At 61.9% G+C, this 18,766-nt stretch overlaps 1 protein-coding gene across 2 annotated transcripts; it reads left to right on the forward strand.

The window, feature by feature from the left end:
* The first annotated feature begins 468 nt into the window (after nucleotides 1-468).
* Nucleotides 469-15,219, forward strand: SELENON (selenoprotein N). 2 transcript variants are annotated; one of them, XM_045859893.1, is made up of 12 exons: nucleotides 469-660; nucleotides 1,344-1,461; nucleotides 4,537-4,670; nucleotides 7,105-7,317; nucleotides 7,499-7,623; nucleotides 8,162-8,299; nucleotides 9,633-9,714; nucleotides 10,165-10,353; nucleotides 10,644-10,749; nucleotides 11,766-11,878; nucleotides 11,971-12,072; nucleotides 13,279-15,219. In XM_045859893.1, the coding sequence occupies exons 1-12, from the start codon at nucleotides 469-471 to the stop codon at nucleotides 13,447-13,449; spliced, it is 1,683 nt and encodes a 560-aa protein (XP_045715849.1). In that variant the 3' UTR covers nucleotides 13,450-15,219. The 2 variants fall into 2 exon arrangements, with proteins under 2 accessions (XP_045715849.1, XP_045715851.1); XM_045859895.1 differs by having other exon boundaries at nucleotides 7,568-7,623.
* The last annotated feature ends 3,547 nt before the right edge of the window (nucleotides 15,220-18,766 follow it).

The following is an 18,766-nucleotide window of genomic DNA, read 5'->3' on the forward strand; positions in this document are numbered from 1 at the left end:
CCGTGACCCCACGCCCGGGGAAGCCGGGGGATGTGCTCATCGTCCCCACCCTCCGCCCCAGTCCTTTCCCGCCCCGGGTCCTCAGCCTGGAGTTGCTCGCTGCCTCCGCCAGCAAGCCGGGACGCGGAGGCCTGACTTCAGTTCGGGAAACTGCAGCGCAGGAAGGAGGCAGGGGGATGGCAGGAAGGACGGGCCTGAGGATGGCAGGGGTGGCAGGGCGTCCCGGCATCTCTTCACTGGCTGGCTCAGCACCCAGCGACGCCACAGTGTGTCCAGACCCCGTGCCAGACCCCGTGCCAGGCGGTGGAGAGGGGCACGGCCCCCACACCGACACTCGGGCCGGGCCTCAGCCCTACAGCCCCGAGGCCGCCCCGGCCCGCCGCCCCGGCCCGCCCCGGCCGCCCCGCCCCTTCCCTCCGCCCGCCGGTCCGCTACCCAGCCGCCCGGAGCCGCAGCCGAGCCGCAGCCATGGGCCGGGCCCGGCCGGGCGAGCGCGGGCCCCCCAACCCCGGCCCCGCCGCACCGCCCGCGCCGCCTGCGCCCTCGCCGCGCTGCGCCCGCGCCGTGGCGCTGCTCGGGGCCCTGCTCGCCGCCGCCGCCGCGGCCGCTGCTGCCCGGGCCTATGGCCGCTACACTGAGGCCCAGGCGGCCGCGCGGCAGGTCCGGCCATCGGGCGGTGGGCGCGGGGGCGGGGGGGGGGGACCGGAGACTCGGGGAGCGGGGGCTGTGGAGTGTCTGGGCCCCGGGGAGGGGAGGCGGCGGGGGCGGGGGGGAGGCCCACTCGGAGGGTACAGTGCGGAAGAGATGGGGATGAGGAGGGGTGGGTTGGGGTAGGGGCGGGGAAGGAAGGGCGGCCTGCAGGGAGGTGGACCCGTGGGACCAGCGGGCTGGGGAGGACAGCGTGGAAGCAACGAGAAAAGAGGGCACCAGGGTCGGGCAGGCTTGGAAGGACTGACTGGTGGGGCAGGTGAGGCAGGGGCTGAGACGAACTGCAGGCGGACAGTCCACAGGACAGGGGCGCAGACGAGGCACAGAGTGAGGTGGGGCCCAGAGAAGCTGGAAGGGGGCCCGGGAGCCCTGAGACGGCAGGAAGGGGAGGCGGGAAGGACAGCGGGTCTGTGAATGGGGCGAATGGGGAGGGGACCAGACAGAAGGGACAGGCCGGGGAAAGGTGGGGCAGACAGCCGGGGAGGCCCGGAGGAAAGCAGGGGCCAGGGGCGGGGCCTGGAGCCTGGGGCAGTGACGGTTGGACAGAGGGGCCAGGAGGTGTTGAGAGGACTCCGAGGATGGTGTCCGATGGTGTTCAGCCAGCCCCGCCCCCGCCCCCGCCCCCGCCCCAGCAGGAGTCGGCGCTGAAGGCCCTGGGGACAGAAGGCCTCTTTCTCTTCTCCTCGTTGGACACGGACCACGACATGCACATCAGCCCCGAGGAGTTCAAGCCCATCGCAGAGAAGCTGACAGGTACCAGGAGAAGCTGGGGAGGGAGCACAGGCACTGCCTTCTGCTCTGAGCAGGAGGCCGCCCGGAGAAGGGGAAGGCGGTGGGTCCCGGCACACTGGCGGGGATACTGCCCAGCTGCCCGCCGCCCTGGGCACGCTGCTGCGGCACACACACTCCCATCCGTGCCCCACGTGTGAACAGTGCCAGGTAGTGTTCCCTGACCGCGTCCTCACGTGCGCCTTCTCTTAAACCTTTGCAGTGCCCCAGGGACTGGCGCTGTCCTGGTCCCCAGGTTCCAGTGTGGGGGAACTGAGGCGCAGGGAGGCTGGCCGGCCCGCCCCAGCTGGAAGGTGCGGGGCCAGGACCAGCTGGCCCCGGGTTCTGCCCCAGCCCGCAGGTTTCGGGGTCAGAGAAGGTCACTGCCAAGTGGCTGGTGAGCAGTAGACACTCGGGAGGAGCTGCTGCCGTGAGACGTCAGTGAACGCTGGCCTCTCTGAGGGGCCATCAGGCTCCTGCCCCCCCGCCAGGCCCGCTGTCCGTTCTTGCCTGCCTGTCATCCAAGTTTGGTTCTGTTGTTGTCGCCGCACGATGATGGGGGCCTGAAACACCTTGTGAACTATAAAATGCTGCTCTCAGTCCCCACCACTCCCCCCAACCTCTGTGTCCATGTCTGGTGACATTTCTCACACTTGTGGCCTTGGCCCCCACTCGGTACCCGAGTCGCCCGGTGTGAGTAGGTCAGCGGATGGGAAAGGCGGGGAGAGACGCCCGCTGCTCTCCAGTGAGTCGGCACCAAAGCCGCGCGATGGGCTTTCTGGGTCTCGGGACGGGTCAGCTAGGTCCGTCACCCGCTGGCCTGGTGACCCGTGGTCACTGCCAGAGGAGGAGAGTCGGAGGGGAGGCGCCGCCTGGCCGGAGCAGGCGCGTGTGTGTGTCCCGGCGGCAGCGGCCGGGTCTGTGGGGAGAGCAGACGGGCAGGGACGCGGTCAGCCGGCGGACTGGCACCAACCCTCCGTCTGCACGCCCGTCTCCGGTCCCCCACACGGCCGCCTCCTCGTCCCCGTCCCCGAGTGCAGCGTGAGCGGGAGTTCCCTCACGACGACAGCGCGCCGGCTCGCTGGCCTCAGGGGCCTTTCCAGCTTTTCTTGCACAAATTTTTTCTCCATGGGGAAAGTAAGCCGGCCCTTCCTTACCGCTGAGGCCGCTGTGAGTGCAAACGGGGCCAAGTTGTGGGAAAACAAAATAAAAAAAAAAAACAAAACGAAACACCAAATCGAAGCAGGGAAATGAGACAAACAGTCTCTCTAGTTGGTACCGTCCTGAGTGTTTAATTTTCTGCTTTATACCTTAAAAGTTTTACAGATTTTCTATAGTGAGCAAAAGGTACTTATAAGTCAGGAAATAAAACTTTTTTTTATTAAAGAACCAGAGGGCATAAAATGCTGGGCACTATGAATTGCCTGTGACCACAGCAGGATGATTGAGCAGGTGGGCTGATGACCCCGCACCCTCCCCCGCGCCCTGCCTCCAAGGCCCCGCGTTGCCGGTCTGGGGGAGACCTGGGCGCCGCGCCCGAGTTACAGATGAAGACACACGGTGGTTCTTCAGGACAGGGTTTGCCTCAGGAGCCCTAGGGAGTGCCAAGCAAAAGGGCAGTGTGGTGGTTCTAGCCGCCGAAGCTTCTGACCCAGTGGGTCTGAGATGGATCCTGGGTGCCTGTGGTCCAAAAGGCACCCCGGGCGGCTTGGGTGACCCCGGTCAGGAACTGCTTCCAGGGCGCCCGTGCCGCCTGTCAGCGGCGGCCGAGCGCCTTCTGCATACGGCGGACCTGCCCTGGGAGAGCAGACGTGATGCCCGGGCTGTGGGGCCCTGCCCTCCCGTTCGTCACCCCTTGGAAACAGACTCGCAGACACGGGGACCTCGATCGTACCTCCACACTGCAAGACTGCGACTTGGCCCACCGCGGAGCAGGAAGAGAGCTGGCAGAGGAGTCCGGTCAGCCCCGGCCAGTCCAGCCCTGCCCGTGCACACGGGGGAATGCCGCCCCCCAGAAAGTCGGGAAAGCGCGTCTTCTCACCCCCGCCCCAGCGCTCCTTCCGTGACACCAAAGATGGCCCGTTCTGTCTCTTCCTTCCTGCACTGCTCCGGCCGGCCACCGAGCGCCTCCCTGAGCCGGGTTTGTCTCCTCCTGCGGCCTCATGACGGCACAGTCTCCCTTCCCACTTGGGAAAGCAGAGGAGGCTGAGAGACTGGCCCCAGAGCGTCCAGGGAGTGGGCCAGCCCCAGCTTGGCGCTGGGCTGTGGTCTCTTCTCCCAGTGCCGGGAAACAGCTCCTCTCTTTGGTGCTGGGGGTCCCAGCTGCTGGGAGAGGCGGCTGCCTGCCCACTTGCCACCCTCGGTGGGCCCAGCACCGGATTCACCTGGGACTCGGGTCCCTCGGGCGGGGGGGGGGGGGGCTCTCAGGGGAGGGTGGCGGTGAGGATGGCCTCTCTGCAGCCAGCAGGGCCTTCTGGAAAGAGTGCAGGTGGCGTCAGGAGGACTAGGTTTGCGCCTAGAGAGCTCCCTGGCTCCCTGACCCTGAAACTTCTGGTGATAGTAACACAGTTAAAGTTTAGTATGGGTTTGCTCTCTACCAGGCCCTCTGCTAACAGCACGTGGATTGTGTCATTTAATCCTTCTAACAAGCCACTGGCCCGCCCGCACACAGCTGGGGAGGGGCAGGGCTGGGATTTGAACCCAGGTCACCTGGTTCCTGAGCCTGTGAGATGCTGAGATCTTAACTCCCCTGGAAGAGGGTCGTGGTCAATGGGTTTGGAGTAAAACAGGCCTGGGTTTGAATCCCGACTCCCCGCTACCTAGCTGTGTGACCTTGGGAGAGTGACATCACCTCCGAGCCTCCAGTTTCTCATTCATAAAACGGGAGTTGGTAGTGATGTTATCTGCCTCACGGGGCCACGCTGAAACTGAAATGCCGTGCGCATTGGTTGTTGCTCAGGCGACTGGTAACTTACCCCTCAGCTCCAGGCCGGCTCCCTTAGCCCCTGGCCGGGGTGGACGCCTAAGGGCGGCCCCTCTCCGGTGATCTGTGTCTTCCAGGGTCAAGTCCCACGGCCAGCTACGAGGAGGAGGAGCTGCCGCCTGACCCCAGCGAGGAGACGCTCACCATAGAAGCCCGATTCCAGCCTCTGCTCCCCGAGTCCATGACCAAGAGCAAAGATGGATTCCTAGGGGTGAGGCTGGGTGCGGGGGCAGCCCACAGGTGGGACCACAGATGGAAGGCCACCCGAGAATGAGCTGTGTTCATCTTCCCTTTCCTTACTCCCTTACCAGCTGCCCTCTGCACGCCCCGTGAGCCAGGCCTGGGGGCCCAGAGGCGGGTGTGTTTCATCCCTGCCGTCCAGGCACACAGGCTGCGGGGGGAGGCAGGGGGGATATGCACAAGCCTCTCACCCCATGGGGGATCTGGGAAGGCTTCCTGGAGGAGTGGCATCTGCTGGGGATTGCAGGAGGAGGAGCAGGGCTCAGCCAGATGAGGCAGGACAGAGCTACCGTGATGCAGCCCCCTCCCTTAGGATCATTACTTTTTGCAAGTCAGTCTTTCCCCCACAGGCTGTGTGTTTGCTGAGGGCCAGGCCTGTGTCCCCACATCTGTGCCCCCCCGGCCCCTGGCAGGGGGCGGTGGGGTGGGGAGGGCACCTGATAAGCGCTTTGCCAACCGGCCCGCCCCAAACCCAAGGCCCCGTGGAGGAGGTCTCAGCCCATCGCGGGACCTAAGCCGCCCCACACCCTGCCTGTGTCTCCCACCCCCTCTCCCGCTCTCTCCCTGGGCTCGCTCTGTTCTGGCCACTCCCCAGGCCCAGGCTTCCTTCCAGCCCCGAGCCTTCTCTGTGCTGTTTCCTCAGCCAGGAAGGACTTCTCCCCAAGCCCAGCCCACACCTCCTCAGCCTTTAGGTCGCGGCTGAAGTGTCCCTTTGGCCTGAACACAGAAAGTGCCGGCCGGTCACCTAAGGGCAGGGAGCAAGGGGCCTGGGCACAGGCACCCCAGCCGGTGGGGCTGGGCGAGAAGTCACCGCACCGAGAAGGGCCTGAGTTGCCGAGCTGTGGCCTTCGTTCTGCAGCAGCAAAACACCGTAGCAGATTTTTAAGTAGGCCAGATCTGTGCTGCCCAGGACGGCAGCTGGAGTGGAGGGGATGGACGGAAGTCCAGAAGACCAGCTCCCAAGAAGGGGGCGGGCAGGCTGGGGAGGCAGTGTGCATGGAGGACAGACAGCCTGGAGGATGGGGGCCGGGAGGAGACAGGGCGTGGCCACTGATGGGAAGTGACAGGGAGGAGTCGGGCTTCCCGCGGCTGGCCAGAGGCTGGCGGCCATCGGCCCCCTGGGGACTGCAGGAAGGAAGCAGGTCTGGGGGAGTCAGAACCAGGGCAGTCTGGGCAGGTTGGCGTCGAAGTGCTGAGGGGGCGTCACGGGGAGAGCCCCGTCAGTGGTCTGAGGCACAGGTTTGACCTTCCGTGGGAAGCTCTCCATGGAGATGGGTTTGGTGGCCTCGAGCCTGGAGCTGGGGCTGAAGCTGTCTGAGCAAACGAGTCCCCCGCAGAGCAGCGAGAGCCCTCACTCGCAGGGGGGATGGGTCGGGAGTGGCACCCCAGGCACCCCGGCCGCCCTCGCAGAGCCCCGCAGAGCCCAGTCCCCGCCGGCCTGCAGGCAGCTCCCCAGCTCCCGAGGCTGTGCGCACCTGCCTGGTCCGCACCCCGCAGTGGGAACTCCCTGCTCCTCTCTCCTCCCACCTCCACTTCCCACTGGACCTTCAAGGTGGGGAAGGGAGAGGGGACCTGCTGCTGTCAGAGACAGGGCAGCACCCCGGTGGGTGAGCGTCCCTGAGGGGTGCCAGGCGCTCTCGGTCCTGGGGCTGATGCCTCAGTGGGAAGGGACCCCACCCCCCTGTAGCCCAGAAGGGCAGGGAGCAGCTACTGAAGGCGGTACCTGCGTGCTCCCTAGTCCCGCCTGCGCCCCAGGCAGGTGCGCACGCAGGCCTGCACGGTCCGACCCTCACACTCTCCTGCGCATCAGATAGAAGTGAGGCGGGCGCCCATCCAGTGGGGTCCGGGCACTCCCTGGGGGGTGGCCTTTCTTCCCCGTCTCTGCAGTCTCATCCTGCTCTCGACCCTGGAGATTTCACCCAAAAGGTGGCGACTGCCTCTGTCCTCAGACTCGGCTCCAACCCCGAACGCTGCCCTGGGCTGCAGGACAGTCGCCTCCTTAGGGGTCGGACTGGGAGGAGGGGTCGGGGAGCGGAAAGCAGGGTGGGTGGCAAGGGTAAGGAAGGCTCCCCTACCTTCCTGTTCCAGTCCTGGGTGGCCCTCCGGCCCCCTCAGCTCCCCATGCTCCAGCGAGCTGCTGTGGCCTGGACTAGGCCTGAGTGGGACCTGGGGCACTGCTCCTCGGGTGCGGGGCCCGGGAGGGCTGGGTGGAGATGAGCCTCAGCTCCGGCAGGACGGTGCCAGGCCTGTGGCCGCCACCAGGGCAGGAGCCTCCCCCGGGTCCCTCTGCACCCTTGGCTCGTGGGCTGGCCCAGGGCTAATAAAAGACCTCCACCCACACAGGGGACAAGGAACCCCAAAGTCATGTTCTCAGTGCCCGAGATCTTCGGCTTTCCCTGCCCCAGGTCTCCCGCATGGCCCTGTCCGGCCTCCGCAACTGGACAGCCGCAGCCTCGCCAAGTGCCGTGTTTGCCGCCCGCCACTTCCGGCCCTTCCTTCCCCCTCCGGGCCAGGCGGAGCTGGGCGAGCCCTGGTGGATCATCCCCAGCGAGCTGAGTGTCTTCACCGGCTATTTGTCCAACAACCGCTTCTACCCGCCACCGCCCAAGGGCAAGGAGGTGAGGGCAGCCCGGGGTGAGCCCCAGCCCCTGCGCCCCAGCCCCCGTCCGGGCACGGCCCCCCCCATCTGCACCTGGACCCCCATGCCAGCCCCACCCCACCCGCTGTCCACCTCCACCCCGAACCCTAGGCCTGCAGGGCCCAGCAGCCAGCCTGGGCCCCACTGCCCGCCCCCCCCAGGTCATCATCCACCGGCTCCTGAGCATGTTCCACCCGCGGCCCTTCGTGAAGACCCGTTTCGCCCCTCAGGGGGCCGTCGCCTGCCTGACTGCCATCAGCGACTTCTACTACACCGTGATGTTCCGGTGAGTGGTCCTCGCGGCCCCCCCCCCTTCCTCCCACCCGGGCCCGGGACGCCAGGGCAGCACAGAAGGGCTCAGCGAGAGGAGGGCAGGCCTGGCTGGAAGCCCCACTTACACCCTGTGTTCCTGGGCCCCCTGCGCCTCAGTTTCCTCATGCGGGGATCGGGGTACTGGTGACTTCCTCCTGGGAGGAAGAGAGAAGGCGTGGAGCGTGCTTAGCACGGGCTGTCGGCTGGGATTGTCACCTACACATAAGAGGGGTGTTTAGAGCTGTGACCCCGGGTCGCACACCCCTCGAGAGACTGCGAGAGCTGGGAGGAGGGTCCGACAAGGCTTCTGAAGGCAGCCTGTGGACTGGGCCCTGAGCGGGGCGGCGCCCGGAGGCCGTGTGCCTTCTCCCCGCCGCACACACACTCTCCGCGGCCCCTGCCCAGCCCTGACCCCCACAGACTGGCCAAGGGTTCCCAGACTTCGGAGCAGACATGGGAGGGTGGGCCCTGGCTCAGCAGGGCCTGCTCCCAGCCGGGCCCCGTCCCCCCAGGATCCACGCCGAGTTCCAGCTCAGCGAGCCACCCGACTTCCCCTTCTGGTTCTCGCCCGCCCAGTTCACCGGCCACATCATCCTCTCCAAAGACGCCACCCACGTCCGTGACTTCCGGCTCTTCGTGCCCAACCACAGGTGGGAGCTTCGGCCCAAGCCCCCGGCTCCAGGGTTAGAAGCAGGTGCCCAGAGGCCTCCTCAGTCTCTGGCCCGTTTGTGCTCCCCAGAACCATGCCTCCTGGGAGGGACCTGGAGCCAACCCAGGAGGGGGCAGGCTGAGGGTCATCTCAGCATCCGACAGCATGTCCCGGCTGCTGCATGGGCCTGGCCCACCAACTCTGACCCAACACAGTAGTAGCAGACCCTCCTTGAAGCTGAGCCTCCCCACCCTCACAGCACTGACCCCCAACCCCAGCCTGCTCGGGCCACCCTAAGCGCAGGCCAGCAGGCGGGCAGGGTCCTGGCCGGTAGGGTCTAGGGAGGCTTCTCGGGGGAAGGGACATCCCAGCAGAGACCTGGAGGACGAGGAGTGTTTAGCAGGCAGAGGGAACTGCACGCACACTCCACCGCCTGCTGCAGTCGCTACCACCGGGCCTCGGGGGGCGGGGGGAGGCGTATCAAGTCTCCCCTGATTCCTACGTGGCCGCTCAGTGACTCGGTACAGGGACAAGACCTGGCTGGGAGCAGGGAGGCCCAGAGTTACGTCACTCGGCCGTGACGCCAGCGGGCTGCGTGTCTGTGGTTAAGGCTTTGGCCCTTTCTGGGCCTCAGTTTCCTCATTTTCTAGATCAGAGGCTGGCAGGAGTGAGGGGATGGTTGGAATAACCTGGGAAGAGGAGGCTGCCCCCAGGAACAGAGTGGCTTCCTCCCACTCCTTTTATTTCCCCTCCTTCCACTCCGCAGGCAAGCGGCTGGCTCGGCCTGGTTTCATGTACCCCTGCCCCAGGGTTGAAGTCGGGGGTCCTGTACTGGAGGAAACAGAAGGGGAAGGGCAAATGCCCAGCCCCAGGACCAGGCCACAGGGACTGCTGAGCCCCCCACTGAGAGCACGGGGCTCACCGGCCCTCAGCAGTTGGTTGTTAGTCCTGGGGCGCCCTCATGTGGCAGATCTGCAGATGGCGTCTGGTCGGGCCAGACTTCCTGCTGGAGGACAGTGTCAGGGTTTCGGGCCTGTTCCCCTGCGCCCTGGGGGGATGCACTGATGACCTCTGCCTGGAAAGGTCAAGGGCAGCCCAGAAGTCATGGATATGGAAGCCCTTTGTGAACTGTGAGGGCTGGACTGGTGGAAGGTGATGCGGTTGCAATGCCTTAGGAAGAGCAGCCCCGGGGGGAGGAAGGGGCCCAGGCAGCTCTGAGACCTTGGGTTCACCCTGCCAACACTCCGTGTGCTCACCTGTCAAACGGAGTCAGCTGTGCACTTTCAACCAGATAATGTCTGACATCGGCCTGGCTCCCTCTCCCCCGCCCCCAGGTCTCTGAACGTGGACATGGAGTGGCTCTACGGGGCCAGTGAGAACAGCAATATGGAGGTGGACATCGGTTACATACCCCAGGTGAGCGCGCGGGTGGTCCCTACCCGGCTAGGAAGGCGGGGGCTCAGCTGTGGGGCTCCGTCACAGGAGCTCGGAGCCCGGCTGCAGGGAGAGCCTGGGCGGCCAGGAGCTCCAGGCCTGTCCGGGGTGCAGGACAGAGCTCCCGGCAGGCTGAGGCCAACTGTGCCCAGAGCAGGATTCTGGGAAACCACCTGTTTCCGCACACGGAACCCAACATCTGCCACGGTCCTCAGACAGCTTCGTGCAGTGGAAGGAGCCCTGGCTGGACACTGGCTCTGTCCCAGACCCACTGCATAGCCTTGACTGGGCCCTTCCCTTCCCTGGACCTCAGTTTCCCCACCTCTGCAATGAGTGGGGCGTCTCTAAGGGTCCCTCCAGGCCCCTTGAGGATTCTGTCCCATCTCTGAGACATCTCTCACTGACATCATCCCTCGCTGACCTCCGGCCTAGATGGAGCTGGAGGCCACAGGCCCCTCGATACCCTCCGTGATCCTGGATGAGGACGGCAACATGATTGACAGCCGCCTGCCCTCGGGGGAGCCCCTCCAGTTTGTGTTTGAGGAGATCAAGTGGCAGCAGGAGCTGAGCTGGGAGGAGGCCGCGAGGCGCCTGGAGGTGACCATGTACCCCTTCAAGAAGGTGAGGCCGGGCAGGGGTGAGGGCGGGCGTCGGTATTCGTGGGGCTGGGGCTGCAGCGTTGGGAGCAGCAGGGCGCTGGGCTCCATGTAGGGCTTGCTCCTGAGGCTCTCGTCCTGCAGGGCCCAGCAGTGCCAGGGGGGCCTCCCTTTGCCACTCAGAACTGGGGAGGCATCCCACATCCCAGCAACACCCCTTTACAGACATGCACTCATGCACACATTACACACTCAGCCCCTGAAGGGGACCCTGGTTGCACATGGTAGCTTCTCTCTGTCTCGACTTGGCCCCAGGTCACCTACCTGCCATTCACCGAGGCCTTCGACCAAGCCAAGGCCAAGAACAAGCTGGTGCACTCGATCCTGTTGTGGGGGGCCCTGGATGACCAGTCCTGCTGAGGTGAGGGAGACCTGGCCAGTCCAAGGGGAGGAGGGGGGACCTTCACACCTTGTGGGGTACAGGAGGCTCTAAGACCAATGGCCTCTCCTGTTGGAGCATGGGGCACTCGGGACTGCGCGGGGCAGGGGCTCGGGGGTCTCTGTGCCGAGCTCAGAGCAGGCTGCTGGATGCAGCAGAGAGAGCCCAGCTCAGCCATCTGGGCCTTAGAAACCGTGGCCAAGTGACTTCCCCTCCCGGAGCCTCAGCTCTCTCCACAGCAGAGGAGGGGAACACGCTCGCCTCCCAGAGTTGTAGGAAATGGATGTGTGAGGGCCTGTGCTCTGTAAAAGGCGGCACACGGGTGAGATAAAAGCAGAAGTTGTGCCAGAAGTGGGGCGTGCCTTCACACCATCAGAAATGCACTGAACACCTGCTGGATGCAAAACTCTTTGGGCGTCAGACAGACAGTGGGCACCGAGATGAGTAGGACAGTGAGCCTGTCCCCGTCCGATCGATCAGCAAGCACGCTGGGCCCCCTGTGCCCGCCACAGGCCGGGCGGGGGGAGTCTCGCAGCCGGGAAGGCAGAAGCGGCCCTTGTCCTGGGGGGCACAGTGTGGGTGGTGCAGAGGGCAGACGTCGGACGAGTAAGCGCGAGCATTGTGAGTGTGTGGTCCGGCGCAAGGCCCAGAGTGGCACGTGGGTGTGTAACTGGGGGTGTCAGGACAGGCTTCTTAGAGAAAGTGACATTTAAGTTGAGACTCTGAGGATGAGCAGGAGTTTGTCGAGCGACAGGAGGGAGAGTGTTTTAGAGGAAGAGCCGGCTGGGCAGAGGCCCTGGGACGGAGCCTCGTGGACTCGAGGCTGCAAGCCCCAGGATGCCGGCGCGTGACAGCTGCGGCTGGCTCAGCGCTGCTGACCCAGAGTCGCCTCCCACCGGCACACAGCCCGCTCTGTTGCCCGTGAGGGTTACTGCTGGTCGAAGGCCGGGGAGACACGTGGGCGCCTCACACTTCTGGCTGCATGTGTCCCTGAACAGGTTCCGGGCGGACTCTCCGGGAGACGGTCCTGGAAAGTTCGCCCATCCTCGCCCTCCTCAACGAGAGCTTCATCAGCACCTGGTCCCTGGTGAAGGAGCTGGAGGACCTGCAGGTGAGTGGAGGGGGGTGGGGACAGCCCCTTGGGGTCCCCGAGCACAGTGCCGGGGGCCACAGCGTCAGGAGTGTGCCCGACTGTCCCCGTAGAATGACCTGGAGAACCCGTCCCACAAGGAGCTGGCCGACCTGCACCTGGAGAAGTACAGCTTCCCAGTGGAGATGATGATCTGTCTGCCCAACGGCACCGTGGTAGGTCGCCCCTGCCCCCACCACCCGCACCCCACCCAGGGCCGGGCACTGTGGGTAGAGGAGGCAGCCAGCCACCGGCAGGGACTCACAGACCTCACCGGGTCTGGCTCCCCGCTTCCCGGCTGCCTCCGCCAGGCCGGGCCTCGGCCATCGCGTCTGTAAAAGAGGGATCTCGATGGCCAGTCTGCCTGCCTCACACAGGCATCAGGATGCTCCTCGGGGGAGGGGGACCTCAACAGCATTTGGGGACCAAGAAGCGACAGGCACAGTGTGGCAGTGTTCCAGAAAAGGCGACTCAGACGGCTTCGGGGTTTGCGAAGTGGAGTTTTATTCACGCATGCGGACCCAGAGGAGGCTGTCTCCGAATTCTGGGCCCCGAGCTCAGGCTGGGGCTTGCTTATGTTCTTGCTGCAAAGGCGTTAGCGGGAGCAGGGAGGGGCGCAGTCTCTGGCGGGAAGCGGGCTTACCGAAGCAGAATGCGGAGGTTAGAGCACGACCCTGAGATAACGGCCATCTGAGAATGGCCGCTGCTCAGGATGTCCTGTCACAGCAGTGGAGTGGAAAGAGGCTGGGCTGGAAGGGAAGGCTCACCTTGGACCACTGCGGACAGCCCTGGGGTGGAAGGAGGGACAAGCCGGCCTTGTGACAGGGAGAGAGGACCAGGGACCTCCCCTTTCCACCTCCCCCACCCCCCTGCCGCCCAGGCAAACTTCGAGGCCCTGCAGCTCCCTAAGGGCCCCTCGCACGCACTCACTCACGTCCTCCAGGCGGCTCTCACAGCGGCTCTGGGAGCTGGACGGCCACAAACACCCCTCGTGCAAACAAGGGAGCGGAGGCTGGAACGGCGCACGAGTAGGAAGTGTGGCTGCCTTTCAAAGCCGCCTGCCTGGGAGCCTGGTGTCTCCTGCTCTTCTTGACAGAGGGGGTGCGGGGGGCGGGCGCACAGGAGCTGGGGTGGGGACGGGGAAAGTGCGATGGAAGTCGGGGAGGTGTTGGGCGCAGTGCTCAGAGGGCCCTGAGTGGGCGGAGGCAGGAGCGGGGAGCAGCCTGGGCTGGTCCGGCTCTGGCAAGGGCTCTGCCCGTCGCCATCTGCCGCGGGGAGGACGCTTGAGGCCTGAGAGTGGCCACATCTCCCTCGAGAGGCGGAGCAGACAGAGCAGAGGGGCCTGCGCCTGGGTGCCCCGCCTCACCCAGTCCCTCTCCAAGGTCCACCACATCAACGCCAACTACTTCCTGGACATCACCTCCGCGAGGCCTGAGGACGTCGAGAACAGCGCCTTCAGCTTCTCGTCCACCTTCGAAGACCCGTCCACGGCCACCTACATGCGGTTCCTGCAGGAGGGCCTGCGGCGCGGCCTGCCGCTCCTCCAGCCCTAGAGCGGCGGCCCCACCGGGGCCCCGGGAGCCAGGCTGAGGGCAGAGCTGCAGAGAAAGGCCCCCAGCAACCACGGACAGGCCCCTTGGCCCCAGAGCCATAGTGGTCCTCACACATTTCAAATAGCGGGCATTCCCACCCCACCGCTCCCAGACTGCCTGTAAGGTCGGAGGTCAGCTGGGGTACTGTCCTAGCCCTGCACCTGTTACTGGGGAGGTGACGAGGAGGTGCGAGGGCTGACCGGCATGTGAACCTGAGGCTCCAGCTGCCAGCATCGGCCCTTCACTACCCACCCGGCTGCAGAAGCTGCTTGAGACGCCCTGACATGACGGCTGAGGCCGTTTCACTAGAGGTCACCCTCTCAGGCACATGGCCCAGGCCCTCGTGGGGTGAAGCATGGGGGGAAGTGAGTGCTAGGAAAGCAGGGTCACCCCTTTCTCCTTCCTTTCACCTCTCCCCGGAAGGAACACCCACCGAGAAGCCCTGGAGTGGTGGGAGGGGCGCAGGGGCCAGAGAGCGTCCTGTTTTTGTCTGGAGCCTTTTTCCCAGTGGCCGCAGCCCTTGCTGCCCTCCGGCCTCGCTGCCCTCCTATGTCTGGTGTGCCCCGGGGGGTCGGTCTCAGCGGGGACAGCCATCTGGAGGCTCTGGGCAGAACCCGTCCTTCTTCGGAAGGGAAAACCATTCGGTCCCCCAGAACTTGGCTCCCCAGACCAGTCTGTCCGACCTGATGACAGGACCCCCACACCGTTTGGGGACCCGCCAGAGGCCAGCTGTCTGGAAAAGTTTGCTGTGCAGCAGGCCGCTGCCCTTGGCCAGGGGCTCCATCGGGGAGGCCCTGAGGCCCAGGCCTGAGGCATCCCCGAGCCACCGCAGCACCGGGTCACAGCAGGGTGCTGGAGCCAGAGCCCTGGTCCTGCCTCCTGCCCTGAGACCTCGGCTCCACGGGAGCGCAGCCCAGCTGAGGGGCAGAGCCTCCCCAGAGCCGGCACCATCCCGGCGGCCAGGGCGGCCCCGACCAGCCTGTCCACTGCTGGGCGGCTGCTGACCCTCCTCGGCCCCTCTTAGGGTCTCGGTTCCTATCCCAAGCCACTGACCACGGCCAGTCTCTTTTTTATACACGCAGAGAAGTGTTTTTATGTGACCTTTCTCACAATTTGTAGGTATTTTTGATAACCCCAGTCCTAAGGAGAAGGACGGGGCAAAGGCTCCCTCCAGCAGCTGCCCCATGACGGCTGGGTCTGAAACCCTGGATGGACCCAGTTCGATGTCTTCGCAGTTGCTCCTGGGGACGAAACATGCCTCTCTCCCTTCTCTTCCGTTTTTTTTAAAAGCCAGCCCTCAAAGGGTCAGTGTGCCCTTGCTCTCCTCTCAGGCCCACAAGAGCCCCTAGGGCTTCTGTTAAGGCCCTGGGGCCAAGCCTGCTCCCCACCCCCACCCACAGGGGTCCTCTCTTCCGCCGGGAGGAGGAGGAAGGAAGGCAGACGTTTCCTCAGACGCATTCCCAGGCCTTCCATCGGCCGAGCGCCCCGCCCGCCGCTGGAGGGGCCACGCTGAGCTCTCTCCTTCTGAGGCATTTTGTTAACATTACATGTCTTTCCTCATTTCATCCCCACAACAAGCCCGTGAGGCGGATATTATCTGTTCCCGTTTTTCAGATGAAGAAACTGAGTCTCACCCTGGCTGGTGTGCCTCAAGGGATTGAACGTCGACCTGCAAACCAAAAGGTCTCCAGTTCGATTCCCAGTCAGGGCACATGCCTAGCTTACAGGCCAGGCCCCCAGCTGGGAGCGTGTGAGAGGCATCCAATCAGTGTATCCCTTACACATTGATGTTTCTCTCCTCCTCTTTCTCCTTCCTCCTCTCTAAATAAATAAATAAAATATTTTTTAAAAAAGAAAAGAAATTAAGTCTCAGGGAAATGCAGTGACTTGCCCAAGGTCACTCGTGGCAGAATTGAGATTCAGCCCGAGTCTGGACTGTGGCGTGTTTTGTTCTACGTGGCACCCCTGCCCCTCTCCCCTGCCTATTTTCACTGAGGTGAAAAAGAAGTCCTTTCAAGCCAAAATATTTCCTTCCCCTCTGATCTCCAGACCAAAGGAGGCACAGCCAGCAAACTCAGCCAAGTGCTTTACGTCCTGGGGGCGGCGTGCTTCCATGCCCTTCACAGGAGGCAGGGCCCCTAAACCTTTCCCGGTGCTTCCGAGTGTGGGTGGCAGTGGGCACTGATCGCCTGGGCTTTCTGCGTCCTCATCAGAGGCCTCTGTGTGACACCTGTGTGCCTTGCAGCTCATGGTGGGGGGCCTGCCCTCTTGTCACACCTCTGCCACTCCCCTCACCTGTCCCCAACATGTCCTATAATGAAACTGGAGAGACGAGGGTGGCTTCAAGTGCCTTTCCCTTAAGTGGGCTGTTCAGTTTCGCCCTTCTTGGTCTGACTCCTGAGTGGTATTGGCTTGCCAGATGGGCAAGAAGTGTGGCTGGAATGCCTTTGGGGACTATCTTATCTGTCACCAGGAGACTTGAGCAACTTTCTTAAAATAACTTTTTGAGGGGTGGGAGCAGGGAAGCCACAGGAGCTGTGGTCTCGACCAGGGCTTTGAAACCTCCCTAAGTTCTCTGGGCTTCCCTGGTTCTCATCTGGAAAATGGGGGGGAAGAAACTCAACCTTGAAACAGTTGCAGGAGTATAAAGACCTATAGCTGACTTCTGGCCAAGATGGAGGCATAGGTGGACACACCGTACCTCCACGCACAACCAAGATTGGAACAACAACAATTTAGAGGCAGAATAACATCCAGAACTGACAGAAAATTTATCTGAATGGAAGTCGGAGAGCCAAGAAGTTGAAATAGACCCATTCCTCCAGACCGGTAGGAGGGGCAGAGAGGAGCAGCCGGGCGTGGGGCACGGCGTGGAGAGCAGGGAGAGTTGGACGCATAAGGCTTGGTGGGGGGGGGGGGTGCGTAAGGCATCTGGGGTGTGCAAGATCACAGTGGGTGGACCCTGAGTATGCAAGCGGCAGCTGGCGGACCCATTGAGGCGGCAATTGTGGAGCAGGGCAGAGCGCGCAGCCCAGGATCCCAGGGAAGGGACTGAGGTCCCTCGGAGCACAGAGCCACCGCCATTGTTCCCTCTCGACCCTGCCCTCACATACAACGTCACAATCTAGCGACTGGGGTGCCCAGCCCAAGTGAACACCTAAGGCTCCGCCCCTCACCGTAACAGGAGAGACCAGACAAAAAACAAAAAACAAACAAACAAACAAAAAGACATGTTTCAAACAGAAGAACAAATCAATGCCCCAGGACTCATCCTTTTAAGCGACCAAGAGATAGCCAGCCTATCAGAGGCACAGTTCAAAACACTGGTGATCAGGAAGCTCACAGAATTGGTTGATTTTGGTCGAAAATTAGATGAATAAATGCAGGTTACAATAAAAGAAATGAAGGAAAATGCACAGGGAACCAATAGTGATGGGAAGGAAACTGGGACTCAAAACAATAGAGTGGACCGGAAAAAAGAAAGAAACAACCAAACAGGAAAGAATGGAGAAATAAGAATTCAAAAAAATGAGGAGAAGCTAGGAACCTCCAGGACATCTTTAAATGTTCCAACATCTGAATTACAGGGGTACCAGAAGGGGAAGAGGAAGAGCAGCAGATTGAAAACATATTTGAACAAATAATGAAGGAGAACTTCCCCATTCTGGGAAAGGAAATAGACTTTCAGGAAGTCCAGGAAGCTCAGAGAACCCCAAAGAAGTTGGACCCAAGAAGAAACACACCAAGGCACATCATAATTACATTAACCAAGGTAAAAATGAAGGAGAGAATCCTAGAAGCAGCAAGAGATAAGGGGACAGTAACCTACAAAGGAGTTCCCATCAGACTGTCAGCTGATTTCTCAAAAGACACCTTGCAGGCAAGAAGGGGCTGGAAAGAAGTATTCCAAGTCATGAAAGGCAAGGACCTATATCCAAGAGTGCTGTATTCAGCAAAGCTTTCATTTAGAATGGAAGGGCAGATAAATCGCTTCTCAGGTAAGGTCAAGTTAAAGGAGTTCATCATCACCAAGCCTTTATTTTATTAAATGTTAAAGGGATTTATCTAAGAAAAGATTTTTAAAAATGTACAGTAAAAGGACAGCAAACTCACAATTATTAACAACCACACCTAAAGCAAAACCAAAAGAAACTAAGCAAACAACTAGAACAGGAACAGAACCACAGAAATGGAGATCACATGGAGGGTTAGCAACAGGGGAGTAGGAAGAGGAGAGAGGGGGAAAAGGTACAGAGAATAAATAGCATAGATTGTAGGTTGAAAATAGATAGGGGGAGGGTAAGAATAGTATGAGAAATGTAGAAGCTAAAGAACTTATAAGTATGACACATGGACATGAACTAAAGGGGGGGATGTGGGTGGGAGAGGGTGTACAGGGTGGAGGGGAGTGAAGGGGGAGATGGGACAACTGTAATAGCATAATCAATAAAATATATTAATAATAATAATAATTTTTGATGGACTTAATAGTGGAACTTGATATATTTGGAGTCTGATGCTGTATTGATAGAATCAAACCCATCGTCTCAGAAGCACAACTGCAGACAGACATTAGGTGGTTTGTTTTTGAAGGAGTCCCCTTCAGGAAAAACACAGGAAGAAAGTGAAGCAGGAAGGAAGAATGCTGAACAGGGATAGAGTCAAAGCCTAGCCTCGGCCTGATCACAGGGAAACGGCTCTGGAGCATAAACCACACCACAGAGTTAAACCAGCCTTTTGGAACTTATATCAGCCAGCCATTGACAAGGAAGGTGGAGTAACTTCCCGGGTTGGGGCCTCCATTCCCCCTTCTGCAAGGGCAATTTTCCAGAAAACGGGGCAGCTGTGAGCAGCAGCCAACACAGCAGCTGGAGGATGGATTCACACTGGCAGAGTAAAGGGGATCCGGGTGAGGCTCCAAGACAGCATCCATCACATCCAGGAAAGATCTGCCATTGCCCGGGAAAGTGAACTGGATGATAAGCAACAGTTTGCCAGCCTGGAAAAAGAGCTGGACCTGGAAGTCAACATCCTTTGAAATATGGTGGGGCTCAGGGACCTCTAAGGTCTCAGGCCGAGATCAGCTACATAATGTGCAGGATCCAGTGCAAAATGAAAATTCATGGCCCCTTGGGATCTGCAGGATTTTAGACCAAAGAACTGCAACCCGGGAGCCACGCACAGCCACGTACTGCGGTCAGGAGGGCACGTGATTCAGGCCTGGATGCCATGGACACCGGGACGGGAGGGTTTGAGCACAAAGAGGGAGTGGGTGAGT

Source organism: Phyllostomus hastatus, unplaced genomic scaffold (assembly GCF_019186645.2).
Source record: "Phyllostomus hastatus isolate PE091 unplaced genomic scaffold, TTU_PhHast_1.1 phas_scaffold_182, whole genome shotgun sequence".
Lineage (NCBI taxonomy): Eukaryota > Metazoa > Chordata > Mammalia > Chiroptera > Phyllostomidae > Phyllostomus > Phyllostomus hastatus.